Genomic DNA, 17,628 nt, shown 5'->3' with positions numbered 1-17,628 from the left:
GAAGGGCTAGATCACTCCTCAGGTCAGGCTGGGTGTCAGTCAGTGGGTGGTGAGTGTTTGTATTCTCTTCCCTTGTTATTTCTTTTATGATTATTATCACTGGTGGTAGCAGTACTGTTTTCGTGTCATACCTTTGTTACTGGACTGTTCTTATCTAAACCCATGGGAGTTACATTCTTTCAATTCTCCTCCCCATCCCTCCAGGAGAAGGGGAAAAAGGGGGGGCAGGGGGGAGTGAGTGAGCAGCTGCATGGTTCTTGGTTGCCCACTGAGCTTAAACCATGACACAGAGGAATGAGGTTGTTATCTTTGCTGTCTTCATGCTGCTGAGTCCTTCCCTGAGTAAGGAAATTGCTATGTAGCTGTAACTGCATTAAGTGTTTTGTGGTAATGGCTGATGGCTACTCTGACATTTGTGCATTTCAAGGAACTGAAGAATTTACGCAATAGCCACACACAACCGTTTTTCAATGAACAATTTATTCCTACTAACTTCAATTAACACAGAAAAATTAATGTTTGTTAAGCAGTATTATGCAATTCAGTGCATAGGAAATATATACTGTTTCCTGTTAGCCCTCTTAAAAATAATGTAAAAAAGCAGAAAAAAGGATGTCAGCCACACAGTCACTGCGGCACACAGAGCTCCAAAGGGGGCATCATTTCCCTCCACAGGACAAACCCCAGCCTCATCAGCATCATGGGGAATTTGGAAATTCACTTCAACAGGATACAGATCTGGTGTCCCTTGTAGATATGCCACAAGTGTCATCCTTAAAAGTTTTAACCACTAACATATGGTAAATTTCAGCACAATTTTCTAAGGCACGGTCATGAAACTGAGTCCTGCAGAGTTGCCTGTTTGAGGCTGTCTTGACCTAAAAATGTTTTTGCTTGTCCTTGTCTGTTCTTCTCATGGAAAATACCTCCAAAAATCTGAATGCTGGGTATGGAAAGCAAACACAGAGACTTGTCTGCAGCAGAGTGCCTCTGGCCTTAAAACAGAAGCCCTGAACTAAAAGACTGGTTGTGAAGCTGCTGCAGTGAGATGAACACAGCCATCTCTGGTGATGTTCAAGGCCAGGTTAGACAGAGCCTTGGGTGGCATGGTTTAGTGTGAGGTGGCCCTGCCCATGGCAGGGGGGTTGGAACTAGATGGTCTTAAGGTCCTTTTCAACCCTAACTATTCTATGGTTCTATGACACTACATGCTATGTTTGACACCCACTATCAGCCCAGCAGCTTGCTGCCAGTGCAACAGCACTAGTTTCAGGGCAATCCATGGCTTTCCACACTGAGGGAAAATCATGTGGTGCTTCATGCTAAAGAGTAGGCAGGTATTAGTTTCTGATTCTGAATGCTTCTCAGTAATTGTGTGAGACAGCTATGAGACCAGCAGAGAGGCATCTCTCTCGAGTTAACAGGCCAGCACTTGGGCAAATCACACCCCAGCAGCAGGATGGGGGTGTGTGTCACTTTTTCTTTCTTCTTTCCAGAGGTACTTGGAGGCTGCCAGTCTTGCATCAGTACCTTCTCGTGTTGACCTGCAGGACTATGACTCTGCTTATTTGGGGAGCAAAGCCCCAGAGGAGGAGTCTTTCAGCCATATTTATGACAAGGTTCTAGGGTTAGCCCCTGATCTGCCATAGGCTGCTGACAACGTTTTGGACCCTGGTGAACCCCTCCAAGTCCAGCTGTTAGAAGGGAACAATCTTCATTTTCCAAGCGAGACAAACAGGGACAGATGGTTTATGAGTTTGAGGCAAAAAGAGGAATAGGTAGGAGCCTAGTCGGTTTCAAGGAGACTGCAAGGTGGGACTGGCTTTTCCTGTTTCGTGACTGTTTCTGCCTGGCTTGGGAGAGCACCTGTTCTTTCCTAATGCTAACCATAGTCTTAAGCTAAGCATCTTGGCTTTCTTCAGAGATGATGGAGTATACCAGCAACATAGTGATTTACTGCTGGTGAAGTCACAGTTCAGGTCAGAGGAAGGCTGCTGTCAGGTTAACTTCCTTGACCTTTTGGATTCTAAATAGGCAATTGGCCATGTGTTGCAAATGACTAAAGAACTTCAGTAATTTCATCCTTTCCACCTGAGTTATGTTATGAATCCTGTAAGTTCATACATTAATATTTAACCACGCTTTCTGAGCTGGCTGGTCAAATGTCATTTCTGTGATCTAAAAACTAATGATGTGGATTGCATTTTATCTCCAGTACTTGCTGTGTAGCATCTTGCAAATATGAATATTGTTACACAGATTCTTGAATACTGAACTTATTGATGAACCTTAATTCCTGCTGATCACAACAGATCCTTTGTCATGTTCAAATGTGCTCCAAGAGAAGATCAGTATCTCACTACATAAAGTCACAGAAAAAGGTAACATGCCATTCCTTGTCAGTGGGTCTGAGAAGAAAGTGGAAGAATGGTGGGGGCTGTACAAGTCCACATACAGATTTTTCAGTAGATCTCTAGCTCTTTAAATACAACAGATAAGATGCACAGACATTTGGCAACTGAGTCCTGGGATCAGCTCTTTGCTCTCAAGTGACTAAATCTGCTCTACTTCTCTACCAGAAAACATACACTGTTCTCACACTGCTTGTAGGGTGTTGGATTTCTGTTGGAGAAGAAGTGGAAAGCATAATATTTATTTAAGATTTTGCATTCTACTTAATAATATTAATTAAGCAAGCACTCTGTTAAGCTCTGTTCAGGGTGCCTTTGAATTTCACTGATCTTCACAACATCTATGAGTCTTCAAATAGTTTCAAGAAGCATCAGAAAGGAGACTGCAGGCTCCTGCAGGGATCTGTGGTTTGGGGAGAATCTGTGACCATGCAAATGCGATAGACAGTATGGTTTGTCTGGTTGAAATATCAGATTAGGACAAGCTGAGTGTTCTCCTCAAAATCTGCATGTGTGACTTGGGTGCAATTGCAGAATTTCATTCTAGAAATGGAGGCAGAATGCCTAGGAAGAACTTGGAGTGAAACCCTTTTTCAATCACACCTCCCTCCATTGTGCTCAGATACTAGAGGGGCTGACAGCTGTCAAATCAAGGCATGAGGGCAAACAGAGTTTAAGCACATGCATAGCAGCTTGGCATTTGGAATTTGTTGGGCAACATCAGAACATGACTTCTTTAGTCCTGCAGGAATTACTGCCCAAAGATGGAGAGATAAAAAAATCATTAGGTAAACAAGGAGTTCATCCCTTGTTTGTTCATTCTTATCTTGAGCTGTTTAATAAGTAATCTCGTATCTCAGAAGGAATAGGAAAGCACTATTGGCTAATTTCATTCATGTGCTTTGAATTCACAGCATATAAATAAGAATGGATTTACAGGTCCAACATCAGGCTCTTCTGATACTTGAATTCTCTTCCTCAGCTCACCATGGAGCTCCTGGGAATGACCACTATTTTCTTGCTGATCTGCATCTCTTGCCTTCTTCTTGTCGCCACATGGAGAAACATCTCACAAAATGGGAAGCAGCCTCCTGGTCCCTTTGCTCTCCCCCTTGCTGGAAACATACTCCAGCTGAACCCAAAGAACATGCCTGAAAGCCTGAGAAAGGTAAGGGACTGTCTCCTTCTTTCCTATGTTGTCTCCATTGCTTATACAACAACGTGAAGTCTAGACTGTCTCAATCCAATTCACAAGCTTAATTTACATTGACCAAATGTGAGACTCAAACCAAAACAAAAGGTTTCTCAGAAATGCATGCTTCTAAAATCTATGTATTCCAATGATATTATATCTAAGTCTATGTAGTGCAAGTCTAAGGCTATATATCTACAATAATCATATTACTGCTGAGTCCTGTGCTGACTTCATGGCAGTACTGCAATTTGCAGTGGATTTGCAATCAGAGCGCTGATGTTCTTGCTATATTCACTACATTTCTGCAGAGCCCAACTCCTCTTCATCAGTACAAGGCTGCAGTGACTCTCCACTGATTTACTCATCCAATTTCCAGAGGTCTGGGGCCAGGAGATTTTAGGGACAACTGCAGTATACTGTTCTTTGTGTTGCTCTTTCCTACAGCTTAGTGAGAAGTATGGTCCTGTCTTCACAATACATTTAGGCCCACAAAAGGTTGTGGTGCTGTATGGCTATGATGTTGTGAAAGAAGCTCTGATTGATCAGGCAGATGACTTCAGTGGAAGAGGCAACCTACCACTCCTTAAAAGACTCTTCAAAGGCACAGGTTTGTCCCCAGTAATGCTATAAAACAAATCTAATGCTTTCAGTGTTTCAGCAACACTGAGGAGGAATAGCAGAGAGGGCAGGGGAAGAGGGAATGATGGATTTCATTTAATAATTTAAGCAATAAAAGACTAAAAGCCCAACTCATTGCTTGGACCCTTGAGTAAAGTGGTCCCCTGGAGAACTCTCTAAGGTCCAAGGCTGGTTTCAATGAGTGCCTTTCTATTTTCAGCATGCTTCAAATTCTGGCTAAAATTTTGCTCCTCAAATATGCCTCTAAGAACTTAGGTTCATTCTCCCATTTCTGAAAACATGGACAATATACACACAACTTAGAAACCAATGAAAGGAAAGTCCACAGGCAACAAAGATGAGGTAATACGGGCTGTGCCAGTCAGGGACGCATTCAAGATTATGCCTTGTATTTATTCACTAGGGCAGTTCCAAGAATGTTTTGTGCTGATTTTCAGTGCCTGTGGTGAAGAAATATTCAGTAATAGTGCTACTTTCTTATTTACAGCCTAACAGATCTGTTTCCTCATGGAGGTCTATTTTCCCTTCATCAGGTATTTTGACCAGCAATGGGGAGACCTGGAAGCAGCTCCGACGATTTGCACTCACCACCCTGAGGGATTTTGGGATGGGGAAGAGGAGCATTGAGGAGCGAATCCAGGAAGAAGCTCATTTCCTGGTGGAGAGGATCAGGAACACACATGGTAGGACTGGGCTTTGTGCTTCCTGGGACACCCTGCATATCTGCAGTAAGACGAGGATGGTGTAGTGCTGCTTCACCAAATCTGTGACCCAAGAGTGGGCATATGGCTGCAGTTTCTGCTCCCTGCTCCAATAGCCAATGTTACCACTGCTGGGAGTGGGTCAATCAAAGACTCTGTGAGAGTATGGAGGGATAAATATAGGAGACTGGTGTTAGAAAACATCCTTTAACCTTCTCTGTTTGAGGAACAAAACTGAAAGCGGTAAAGGGAGTGGCTTGGCCCCAAAGCCATTTGGTGGAATTCAGCCATGCAGACAAGGCTGCGGACTGCCACGTAGCCAAGCATCGCGCACTTCTTTGCCTTGTCTCCTGAATCTCTAAGTGGATCTTGAAGAAATCGGTGATCAGAGACCTCATTTACACATATTTGGGTCTGGGTCCACTCCATCTGCATACCTGTGCTATCAGAACTAGACTTTGATCACAGGCATATGGATCCCTAGGAGAGAGTTATACTATTGAGGTTACACTAGTAGAGTTCATAAACAGGGTGCAGTAAACTAAAGAAATGGCTCAGGCAAAGTCCTTCTGGTTTCATTTGGTTTTGGTGGTAATCTTTAGGCAATTTCTAATAAACTGTAAGTTCAGATGACACAAGACAGACTTGTGTCATCTGAAAAGAAACCAAACACCCCCAGACCAATGTTGTCCTGGGAACAGGTCAAAAGAGATACTTAAACAACTCATACACGGAAATTAGTTCACTTCAAGTACAGAAGGAAAAATGGAGTAAGCCCTTCACCATCCTTTCAAAAGACTGCAAAACTCTGGGTCTCAAGAGGATACAAAGCTCCCTGTAGTGTCAGAGAAGAGGAGGATACTTGAAATACTGAAAGCAAGATACCTCTTTTGTTTGTTGTTGCAGAGAAACCCTTCAACCCTGGCAGATTCCTGATCCATGCTGTTTCCAACATCATCTGCTCCGTTGTCTTTGGGGATCGGTTTGACTATGAGGACAAGAAATATTTAACTTTAATTTATTTGCTAGATGAAAACAATGATCTCCAGAGCTCTATAGGAACACAGGTGTGTACAGTTATATTGAATACACTTGTTAATAATTAAAATATTTTATTAACAGATACATAATTAAAGATAACTCCAGCTGATTTTTAACTGGAGTGGATTCTCTTAAATTTGGATAAAATTTCTGAAAGCCAAAATGGCAGTTAACTGATCTATTTCTGTTGTTTCTTCTTGCCTTATGGATCTGCCATTGTATGTCCAAAGAAGGATACAATTGCAGAAGTTGCTCAACTGACATCTATCCTTCACTATAGTGAAACAGTAAAGTAAAAGGCATTAAAATCCAGTTGAATAATAAATCTTCCAAAAAAAGTGGAATTTTTCATAGTTAACAGTTAGGGAACATTTTATTCTATCCATATTAATCAGAATGTGCTTTTCCATCATTTTATTTTTACAGCTATACAATTTCTTCCCAACTCTCATGGAGTATTCCCCTGGGCCTCATAAAAAGATGATAAAAAATACTGAAGAAGTTGATGAATTTATTTTAGAAATCATAGCACAACACCAGGAAACCAGGGATCCAAGTTGTCCTCGAGATTTCATTGATGCTTTTCTTAACAAAATGGACCAGGTAATGTAACAGCTAGAGATTTATTGGCTTATAACAAAATCACCACTTGAATAAAACCTTCTTGCCAGTTGTGGCAGGGCACTAGGCTTTTGCAAATACAAGGGAAACTTGCTTTTCCTCACACATCAACTTCAATCTATCCTCTCCACTTTCTTATCTAGGATTTTTAAACACAGAATTAACGACTACCATCCAAAATTTATGGAATTCCATACTCCTCACATATTAAAAACTTTTCATGCTTTTATTTACTAAAAATGCCGTCAGTGCTGGTGTTCTGAAAAGCGAGGGTCATATTTGTGAAAGCACATGAGATGTGTTTAAAAACACACATTATGGGTACAGGACTTTCCTTTCTGAACAAACTGCTTAGGTTTGTCATTCTGAAAACATTCTGCCAAATCTTCCTCCAGGAGAAAGGGAATGGTCACTCAGAGTTCACCGTTGAGTCCCTGACCAGAACCACACTCGACTTGTTCCTTGCAGGATCAGGGACCACCAGCATCACCCTGACACACGCACTTCTGATTCTCCAGAAATACCCAGAGATACAAGGTAATAGAAAAGGAAATAAATAAAAAATTTGGCAGGTCGTGGGATCAGTTTGAACAATTCCTGTCACTACCATATGTGTCAACGGATCCCTGACTAAGCAACCCTTCATTTGCAATGTAGACATGTGTATTAGTCTAAGTTCTATTCACAGAAAAGAGATACTACCACTAAGTACATTCCTATATTAATGGTGTGCTAAAAGCAATTTTTGCTGTAAATATGGGGAGAGGTTTAAGCGAACAGGTGTGGAACTTGACCATTCAGCACTTACTTATTTCCTAACAGAGAAAGTGCAGAAGGAGATTGATCGTGTGATTGGCCGAGACCGAAGCCCCTGCATGGCAGATCGGAGCCAGATGCCCTACACAGATGCTGTAATCCATGAAATCCAGAGATACATCGATTTCCTTCCACTTAATGTCCCACATTCCGTGATCAAAGACACCAAGTTCAGAAACTATTTTATTCCGAAGGTATGAGAGGTTTTTGTTATTCACATATAAACAATATTTCAATTTATTAGGAATAAATCTTAAATACTCTAATCGGACTCATCATTAAAGTCCACAAAAAAAAAAAAAACAAGTTTAAGATTTTTATTCATTAAATGCTTCTTTGAAACTGGTTAACTTTTGACCACCCTTCTACTAAGCTCTGGTAAATTCTCAATGCTTCTTTGCTTTAAAATATCTCCAGTGTAACTTTCTTCTCTCTTTGTTAATTCAGGACACAATGATATTTCCTCTGCTGACTCCCATCCTACATGATAGCAAAGAATTTCCCAATCCGGAAAAATTTGACCCAGGACATTTCCTCAACGCAAATGGTACATTTAAGAAGAGTGACTTCTTCATGCCATTCTCTGCAGGTAAGATCTCTTTCTATTTCATATCCTAGATCATCCTCCCCTAGGACCATTTTGCGGATTTTAGTGGCTCTGTCACCAGGGCCTGTACAGCGATGTCTGATGATCCATTAGAATCACTTCTGGGCAGCTCTGATCCCTGTACTACAGTTTCAGTTGACTTCCCTTTTTAGCAATCACAGAAACTCCTCCAATGCACTCTGCAATAACACGTGTAGGAAGTGGGACTCATCCACACAACTCTCTCTCCAAGCATGAAATGAGAAACCAAAGCCTTCAAACTGCCTTTGCCCACTGAGCACTTTTTCAATGTTCTTGACACTTGACCTAGTTTAATTTGTTTACCTAAAATGCTGCATGTCCATTCTGAGATGCCAGAATTTTCACTGAGCAATGGTTAAAAATACCCCACTCTCCCCTCACTTTTGATCATTTTCCACTTGCAGGAAAACGCATCTGTGCAGGAGAAGGTCTGGCCCGGATGGAGCTATTCATATTTCTGACATCCATTCTGCAGAATTTTACTTTGAAACCTGTTGTGGATCACAAGAAAATTGACGTTACCCCTATAATCGCCACTCTGGCAAATATGCCCCGACCTTATGAGGTCTCTTTTGTTCCACGCTAACCAAGTGAAGACTGCTGCCACATAAATGACTTGTGAAAGCCCTGACTGAATGACAGTAATTTCTTAATCTGTTAATACTGAAACACTCAGATCATTTGATAGATACTTTATAGAGAGAAACAATCTCAGACAAGAAAATTGTATGAGGCTTTTGTAATCACCACAGCTAGCTCTAAACAAGAGCCAGAGTAGGCATCTACACAGGGAACGAGACAGCTTCCTGTGCAAGAAGAGACAGGCTCTCCTCTGTGCCTTCCCCTCCTATATGAGGTTTCTGACAACCTGACAAGTCAGGGTGTGTGGACTAGTGCTCTGAGAGCACTGCTGCTGCTGTCCCTATCACTTGATCTTCCCAGCACAGCGGACCAGACACCTGTGCTCCATGGTTTCCACAGACACTGCTTCAGATATCTCTCACTTCTGTATTTTCAGTTTGTTCATGTCCTGTTTGTACTGCAAAGCATAAACTAGTGGGAATGCTTCTGTTAGAAGATGATCATTTCCTGTATTCTTGCCCCAGTCCATATTGTCTCCTATGGTGGGGATGGAGTTTAACAATGACTGGGCAGATGGGTCCTCTCCTGTGTGATTATCAGGAAGTTTTGTGAAATTACAACGTAAATTGCAAAATAAAGATGTAGAATGCTGAATTGTTGTTTTTCTATGATCCCAGAAGACCACCATTTAGTGAAAAACCTGCTTCTACAAAGCTTATAATCCCAAATGTCTTGTACATATTGGTTTTATTCCACTCATTTAAATACAACACATTGTGTCTTGAAGGCTGAGCCGGCCAATGACCTATGAAACTTCCACTGTCAGTAGCAATGTGGGCAAAGGCTGGACTGACCCTACAAGACCTACCAGAACCCCAGCTGTGCTTACAGAGCTCTCCTTTGTGGCAAGAGAGGGCAAATTAAATACTTGGAAACTCCCAGTGCCATTTCATAACTGAACAGCAGCTTGCATCTTGCCATTGTTTTATGAAGTATGCAAAGATCACTATAACAATCCTACATGCAGGCAAAATAAAGAATAAGAGTTTACATGAGTTGCCAGGCATACAGGTACAGATGCAGGACTGGCATATCCTAATTAATCACATTCCCTGTGATGTATAATTTATAGTGATCACAGTGAAGACAGAGAACTGAATCTGTGTGATGTCAAATGAGACAGCATCTATTATATTTGCAGTATTACAATTGTCGATGACTGTTTATGGCATGAACTGTTCATGTGAAACAGGCACTTCTTCTTTCCCTTCAAAGTATTAATATGCTAGATATACCATGAGTTGGTAGAATGGCATTGCAAAGGCAAAAGCCACAGATGTCATAGAATCAAGGAAATATAAATGAAAGAACAATATATGAAAACATCATCTGGTTTTTCACCATACGCTAAACAAGATCAGCTATTACAAGTCTTCTCACTGGAGAGAAAGAAGGCGGCACTCCATACTACATATATATAATATAATCTATAGAGATTTGTTCATATCCACTCTGAAAACTAGAGGCAAAACTCAGACAAGGGTGTCCGTTTTGTGATCTGACCACAAGACCTGCATTTCCTTCCCTTACTGCTAGAGTATTCTTGCAAAGTAAAAGATGATGTTGCAGTTGTCCAGACAAATGGACAAAAAGTGCGTAAGATGCTGATTGTCTTCAGCAGTGTCAGGAGAGAAGAGCTTTACCTGCTGAAGCATTAAATCCTGAATACCTGATTATGCTTTTGCCTGACAAACATTGGGAAGGTTAATTCTCCTATACAGTGACATGGGGACACTGAAGGAAGTGCGGCTGCTTCTGTCCGATGTCCCCAGAAACTGGAGATGTACAGTTTTCATTTTTGTGAAGTGATTTCTAACACAATAATTGTTTTTAATTGAACAGATATGCAATAACTTGCTTTGGAAGGGCAGGGGGAAAGGGAGCTGAAGTGATTATTTTCAGCTGCTTCTCACAGACTTGTGCTGTCACTTGTAAGATCAGAAGCAGCAGAGTGTTTGAAGTGTTTGCTCATTTGGTTTTGGTTTGGTTTGTCTTTTTAAGCAGATGTGAATGGAGATTATTTTGCCCTACCAGGCCCTCTTATCTAACAGAGCTGGTAATCATGGGCAATCACTGTTCTGACTGCTGGGACCAACACCATATCACTAATTTTCCAATTTTCTTCTTGTTTGTTTTAATGAGTCCTCATTTATCCTTGTCTGCATGAAAGCAGACCTCGAACATGCAAAGTATGCCACTTGGATATGGTGTGCTGGCTTGTGCTCAGTGCTTCTGGCTTTGCATTAGATCACCTCTTGGTTTAAATACATGCTTAGGTGGAAGGGCACAAAGAAGTTCCCTCTGTGCACAAGTTTGTGTTCAATTCCTGCTTGCCTGAGGCTTTCTCATTGTTCCTACTGGCCACCTCCTGGCACGTTCTGCTCTCCAGCAGCACTGCTAGAGAACTGCTCTTACTGATATTGAGCAAGAATGACAGTGCTGGGCTGTGCCATCTATTTGGTGACATTAAACACAGCTGCTGCCTTGATTTACTCAGCACTTGTGGTTTTGCATGGCAGGTTCACTTCCACTTGAGGCAGGAGAGCGATACATCCCAAGCACTAAGCCTCTGGTAGATTTGTTAGCAGACGCCAGCATTTGCCACTGCTTTCCTAGGCAGCTACTGACATAAGACAGGTCCGGCTTTGTAAAGAGAAAAGAAAAGGAACTGGCTATGGGAGAAAGCAGGGAGGATATGTTACTCTGTCTATAAGATCCATATTGAAGACATAAGAGAAGGAGCGGGCATCCTGATGGCACTTGCCAGAACCTAGCACTGTGTGGTAAGTAATGTCACTTTTATTTCTTGCGGTGGCTGTGAAACATGTACCTCTATCCTAACCACTGAGCTCCCCAGTGATTTTCTGGAAGAGATTGATTTGTCCCTGTCTTTGCCATTGTTTTCCTGCTCTTTCCTGACATGAACCCTGCAGGATGAGCTACATCATTTGGCTCAGCTCCACAAATCCAAGCTGCTGTTGCTTTCATTTGGTAACTGTAAGATAAAAGTGCTGGGGAAGAATGTCACCAGCGAGACCGATTGGCAGGTTCAGCCAGGGATCCCATTGTAATTATTCAGGCACCTTTTTGGTACAGGCTGTGCTCCTTGTTTTTAAACCTCCTAGCTGCAGATGGGTTATTAGTTGCTGCTAATGCTGTATTCTCCTCCTTGGACTTACCAACAGCTAGATCTCTTTTTAGAAACTAATGTGACATCTAGAATGTTCTCGATCTGCCTGTGGCAGACTAAGATCTCTGCCTGCTCTTGTTACATTGACAAGTCAGAGCAGTTGCATGAGGACTGGTACTTACCACTGACTTCTTAGGCCAGGGTCTATGTGGTGGTTAGACCTGTGTCTGACAGGACATTCACCAAAACTCAGTGACAGTTGGACGTATGTGGTTGCTCCACAATTTGTGTGGAGCACAAGGATGCAATACATTGCCCATATTCAGAAAATGCACCACAAAATGTGTCCTTCTTGGAAGTTTGGAACCCTTGTTTTGTGCTTCCTAGATTTTCTAAAGTTCTGTGGTGGGGACTCAACATGCTATAGAAGTGATCCATGTGAGTCGGCTCCTGAGGAGAGCTTTTTATTCATCTACCGGCAGAACAGGGATGTCATATCAAGGATGAGGGGGTCATTAAGAACAGCCAACATGGTTTTATGAGGGGGAAGTCATGTATGACCAACCTTATAGCCTTCTATGAGGAAGTGACTAGGTGGAGGGATGATGGTAGAGCGGTAGATGTAGTTTTTCTTGATTTCAGTAAGGCATTTGATACTGTCTCCCACAGCATCCTCATAGATAAGCTAAGGAAGTGTGGGCTTGACGATCAAGTAGTGAGGTGGATCGAGAACTGGTTGAAAGGAAGAAGGCAGAGAGTTGTGGTCAATGGCGCAGAATCTAGCTGGAGGTCTGTGACTAGTGGAGTTCCTCAGGGGTCGGTGCTGGGACCGGTGCTGTTTAATATTTTCATCAATGACCTGGATGAGGGAACTGAGTGCACCCTCAGCAAGTTTGCTGATGACACAAAACTGGGAGGAGTGGCTGACACACCAGAGGACTGTGCTGCCATTCAGCGAGACCTGGACAGGCTGGAGAGTTGGGCGGGGAGAAACTTGATGAAATTTAACAAGGGCAAGTGTAGAGTCTTGCATCTGGGGAAGAACAACCCCATGTACCAGTACAGGTTGGGGGTGACCTGCTGGAAAGTAGTGAAGGGGAAAGGGACCTGGGGGTCTTGGTGGATAGGAGGATGACCATGAGCCAGCAATGTGCTCTTGCGGCCAAGAAGGCAAATGGCATCTTGGGGTGCATTAGAAGGGGTGTGGTTAGTAGGTCAAGAGAGGTTCTCCTCCCCCTCTACTCAGCCTTGGTGAGGCCGCATCTGGAATATTGCGTCCAGTTCTGGGCCCCTCTGTTCAAGAAGGACAGGGAACTGCTTGAAGAAGTCCAGCGCAGAGCCACAAAGATGATTAAGGGAGTGGAACATCTCCCTTATGAGGAGAGGCTGAGGGAGCTGGGTCTCTTTAGCTTGCAAAAGAGGAGACTGAGGGGTGACCTCATCAATGTTTACAAATATGTGAAGGGTAGGTGTCAGGATGATGGAGCTAGGCTTTTTTCAGTGATATCCAGTGATAGGACAAGGGGCAATGGGTGTAAACTGGAGCATAGGAAGTTCCACGTTAACATCAGGAAGAACTTCTTTACTGTAAGAGTGACAGAGCACTGGAACAGGTTGCCCAGGGGGGTTGTGGAGTCTCCTACGCTGGAGATATTCAAGGCCCGTCTGGACAAGTTCCTGTGTGATGTACTGTAGGTTACCCTGCTCTTGCGGGGGGGTTGGACTAGATGATCTTTTGAGGTCCCTTCCAACCCTTGGGATTCTGTGATTCATCTGCCAAAGGGTGTTAAGTATTCGATATCCACTAAGAAGAACGGGGAGCTGAAATTTGTTAAATTCTCCATATAACGACTATGGAAAATCCCTAAAGAGCCATAGAGGTCCCATGCTAACACAATTCTACTGAAACTAACAACACCCTGTCACCTACAAAACACTAATTAGGCCCTCCACTGATTGGTCTGTTCTACTGAGTAGTTGAACACCCTAGACAAATATTGGCCTTTTAAATGAGTCTTCAGGTGCTCCAGTAATTAGTCCTCTTCTCTACCCAGAAGCTATGTGGTGTTGTCTGGCACAGAAAAACTGGATTAATGACCTGTGGTACAACAATGCGCGGCAAATCAGCTGCTCTAGGGGAAGAGTTTGTGATGGTTTTGTCCACAGTTTGAGAGAGCTGCCTGGAGAGTTTGGAGAGAACAGCCTGTGGGGAGGGAATAGAAAAAGGCTGTGAGAAAATCAAAAGTCCTGGGAAGGGTGAATATCGGCAGAGAGACAGAAACGTGTCAGTAGCATGGAGAAAAGAAAATTGGTAAGGGTCTCCAGAAGGAAGTCTAACTAGGAAGCAACCTGCAGCTGCTCTGCATGCTCAGAGCATTGTTCTCTGAACTCAAGCCCTCTAAGTCACTATTCTCCAGGGTGTGTGGGGTAAATCAGAGGAGGTAGGGAATAATATAGCTCTGGAAGTGATCATTCTCTCTAAAATCATGCACCAAGTCTGATTTTTAACAAGAACTAAATGCAAGAATGACTTCACTGAGTCACACCTGACCCTGAAATACCTGTCTGTTTTCTTCTGACATTAGAGTGTTTGCAGAACCCAAACTTTGCTATGGGCTGCTTTGGCAGACATTGTCACTGCTCAGATTGACACTACATCAGTGCCTCTTGGATGAATGTCCATTGAAGGCAGCGGGTAGGATCCCTTTCCCACAAAGCTTGGGTTAGATGACCTTTCAAGATCCCTTCCGATCTGGCCATTTCTATGATTCTATGATCTTTTTGTTTAATCCAAAGTATAGAATTTCACTCAGACCCTAACACCTGTTTATACATTGCCCAAATGCATCTGGAGTAGGTGAAGGAATTTGTCATGAACTGGATTGCTATGACCTGTGCATCCCATCTGCCCCTGCACCAAAGAAAAAGGAGCAGACAGCTGTTGAAAGTTTTATTATAACAGCTTTCTTTAACGAGAAGGTTGTGGAAGTCTTGGAGAAAGGTGATTGCTGCTGTTACCATGTGTCATGGTTTAAGCCCAGCCGGTAATGCAGACCCACGCAGATGCTTGCTCACACCCTTCTCTTCTTCCTCCTCCTGCTCCTGAAGGGATGGGGAGGAGAATCAAAAGAATGTAATTCCCATGGGTTTAGATAAGAACAGTCCAGTAACTAAGGTATAACATAAACCACTGCTGCTGCCACCAATAATAATAATGATCAGGGAAATAACAAGGGAAGAGAATACAAACACTCACTACCCACAGACCGATACCCAGCCAGACCCAAGGAGTGATCTACCCCTTCCGGGTAGCTGCCCCTGGTTTATATAGTGGGCATGACATGTTGTGGTACGGAATACCCCTTTGGTTACTTTGGGTCTGGTGTCCTGTCTCTGCTTCCTTCAACCTCCCCTCCTCCCTGGCAGAGCATGAGATTCAGAAAGTCCTTGGTCAGAGCAAACATTACTTAGCAGCAACTAAAAACATCGGTGTGATTCAGAGAAAACTCCAGGAACAAACTTGCCAACATAGTTTTCAAGCTGACAAGCAGGTATTCATTATTGCGGCGCCGGGAGACACGGGGGATAGCTCCTCCTAACGTGTATCCCTCTGTGGCTACACGAGCTGTCCTTGTATAGTCCCTGGTCATACATACATTACATCATTTTCCAGAAAGTTCCCCGCATGTGTACAGAATTGTGGTGGTGGTCTCTGAGGGTCGTTTACTTCTTCCAACAATCTTCATCACTTCTGGCAGCCTTTGGAGCACGGGCAGTAGATGCTCATGCCAGTTTAATTGGTTCGTTAGCACCGGAGACATAATAATCCTCCTACCCTCCTACTTATCAGTTAGTTTAACTGTAGCCCATCCCGGACACCTGCCATTCCCAGATACTCCTTATCCCTGCGTCCTGTTCCTCTAGACTGTTTTTCTTAAAACTCTGTCAACTATAACGATTTATCTTGTAGAAGAATTCTCAGTGTGTTCTCTAGCTACACATTATTTTTTTTCTATATATCATGCACTTTAGTATTTTCCATTGCTACTGTTACAAAGCCATTACTTAAAACTGATTCTAAAGGCTTATATATTCCATTTTGTGATTTTCTGTCCCCCTTGTCTCAGGTGTTATCAGCGTTGTTCCCAGGCTGAAAGTCAAAATCACAGCACTGCACCAGCTACTAAGAAGGAGAAAATTACTGCTATAGCTGAATCCAAGACAGTATCCAACCCTTATTCCATGCTATTCACGTCATGTTCAGATCCCACATTTTTCAACATACCATCCCTTTTGTCTTGCATATATATATATATATGTGTATACACTCCCAAACACAGAAAGAGAGAGAGAGATATCATTCCTTAGACCATGGACCAATCCTTATGAAGATGCTGAATTTATCCAGTCCATGATGTCGGGTTCCATCTCTTGTAACAGTCTTCCAGAGCATCCCACAGGGCATTTGACACCATCCATGAGTCTATATAGAGATAAAGTACTGGCCACTTTTGTCGTTCAGCAATGTCCAAGCCCAGCTGGATGGCTTTCACCTCAGCAAACTGACTCGATTCAGCCTCTCAGTCAGCAGTTTCTGCAACTTGTCTTTGGGGGCTCCATACATCTGCTTTCCATCTCTGATGCTTTTCCACAATATGGCAGGACCCATCAGTAAACAAGGCATATTGCTTTTCACTCTCTGACAGTTTATTATATAGTGGGGCCTCTTCAGCATGCATCACCTCCTCCTCTGGTGACATTCCAAAATCTTTGCCCTCTGCCCAGTCCATCATGACTTCTAGAATTCCTGGATGACTGGGATTTTAAGGATCAGTTCCATGATGCATAGAGGAGACCCTGCCTTTGAACATCCAGCCCAGCATGGGCAACCGGACTGCCAGGAGGAGCTGTGCTTCAGTGCCAATCACTTCTGAAGCAGCTTGAACCCCTTCATAGGCTGCCAGTATCTCTTTTTCAGTTGGGGTATAGCTGGCCTCAGATCCTCTGTATCCTCAACTCCAAAGGCCAAGGGGTTGACCTCAAGTCTCCCCTGGACCTTTCTGCCAGAGGCTCCAGGTAGGACCATTCTCCCCGGATGCAGTGTAGAGTGCATATTTTACATCAGGTCCCGTCCAGACTGGTCCAAGGGCTACTGCATGAACTATCTCTCGTTTATTTGCTCACAGGCTTGTTGTTGCTCAAGGCCCCATTTGAAATCATTCTTCTTCCGGGTCACATGATAGAGAGGGCTTACAATCAAACTGTAATTCGGGATGTGCGTTCTCCAGAACCCCATAACACCCAAGAAAGCTTGTATTTCTTTCTTATTAGTTGGTGGAGACATTGCTGTTCTCCTGTTGATCACATCTATGAGGATCTAGCAATGTCCATCTTGCCATTTTATTCCCCAAAATTGAATCTCCTGTGCAGGTCCCTTGACCTTACTCCGTTTTATGGCAAACCCGGCTTTCAGCAGGATTTGGATTATTTTCCTCCCTTTCTCAAAAATTTCTTCTGCTGTACCGTCTCACATGATAATGTCATCAATGTATTGCAGGTGTTCCGGAGCTTGCCTGTGTTCCAGTGCAGTCTTGATGAGTCCATGGCAGATGGTAGAGCTGTGTTTCTACCCCTGTGGCCTGCACTCTGCTGCCAAAGGAATTGAGAAAAATGCATTGGCAAGATCAGTTGTGGCATACCACTCTGCTGCCTTTGACTCCAATTCATGCTGAAGGTTTAGCATGTCCTGTATGGCAGCACTCAGTGGTGATATGACTTCATTCAGGACACAATAGTCTCCTACT

The 17,628-nt window shown here is 43.2% G+C and overlaps 1 protein-coding gene across 1 annotated transcript; it reads left to right on the top strand.

The window, feature by feature from the left end:
- Positions 1-3,336: 3,336 nt before the first annotated feature.
- On the top strand, positions 3,337-9,288 carry LOC136010504 (cytochrome P450 2H1-like). The gene is made up of 9 exons (XM_065671805.1): positions 3,337-3,579; positions 4,051-4,213; positions 4,779-4,928; positions 5,853-6,013; positions 6,414-6,590; positions 7,004-7,145; positions 7,431-7,618; positions 7,872-8,013; positions 8,457-9,288. Exons 1-9 carry the CDS (start codon positions 3,400-3,402, stop codon positions 8,636-8,638), a joined length of 1,485 nt encoding a protein of 494 aa, XP_065527877.1. The 5' UTR covers positions 3,337-3,399; the 3' UTR covers positions 8,639-9,288.
- The last annotated feature ends 8,340 nt before the right edge of the window (positions 9,289-17,628 follow it).

This window comes from Lathamus discolor, chromosome 3, assembly GCF_037157495.1.
Source record: "Lathamus discolor isolate bLatDis1 chromosome 3, bLatDis1.hap1, whole genome shotgun sequence".
NCBI classification, from domain to species: domain Eukaryota; kingdom Metazoa; phylum Chordata; class Aves; order Psittaciformes; family Psittacidae; genus Lathamus; species Lathamus discolor.
Note: the sequence above shows the minus strand (reverse complement) of the source record. Positions and strands in the feature narration are given on the sequence as shown.

What these genes read in the sequence shown, in the direction of transcription:
- LOC136010504 (XM_065671805.1), top strand. Translation starts at nt 3,400, where the DNA reads ATGGAGCTCCTGGGAATGACCACTATTTTCTTGCTGATCTGCATCTCT. An exon ending in GAGGATCAGGAACACACATG is followed by an intron (nt 4,929 to 5,852) that starts GTAGGACTGGGC and finishes TTGTTGTTGCAG; the next exon opens with AGAAACCCTTCAACCCTGGC. An exon ending in GAAACTATTTTATTCCGAAG is followed by an intron (nt 7,619 to 7,871) that starts GTATGAGAGGTT and finishes TTGTTAATTCAG; the next exon opens with GACACAATGATATTTCCTCT.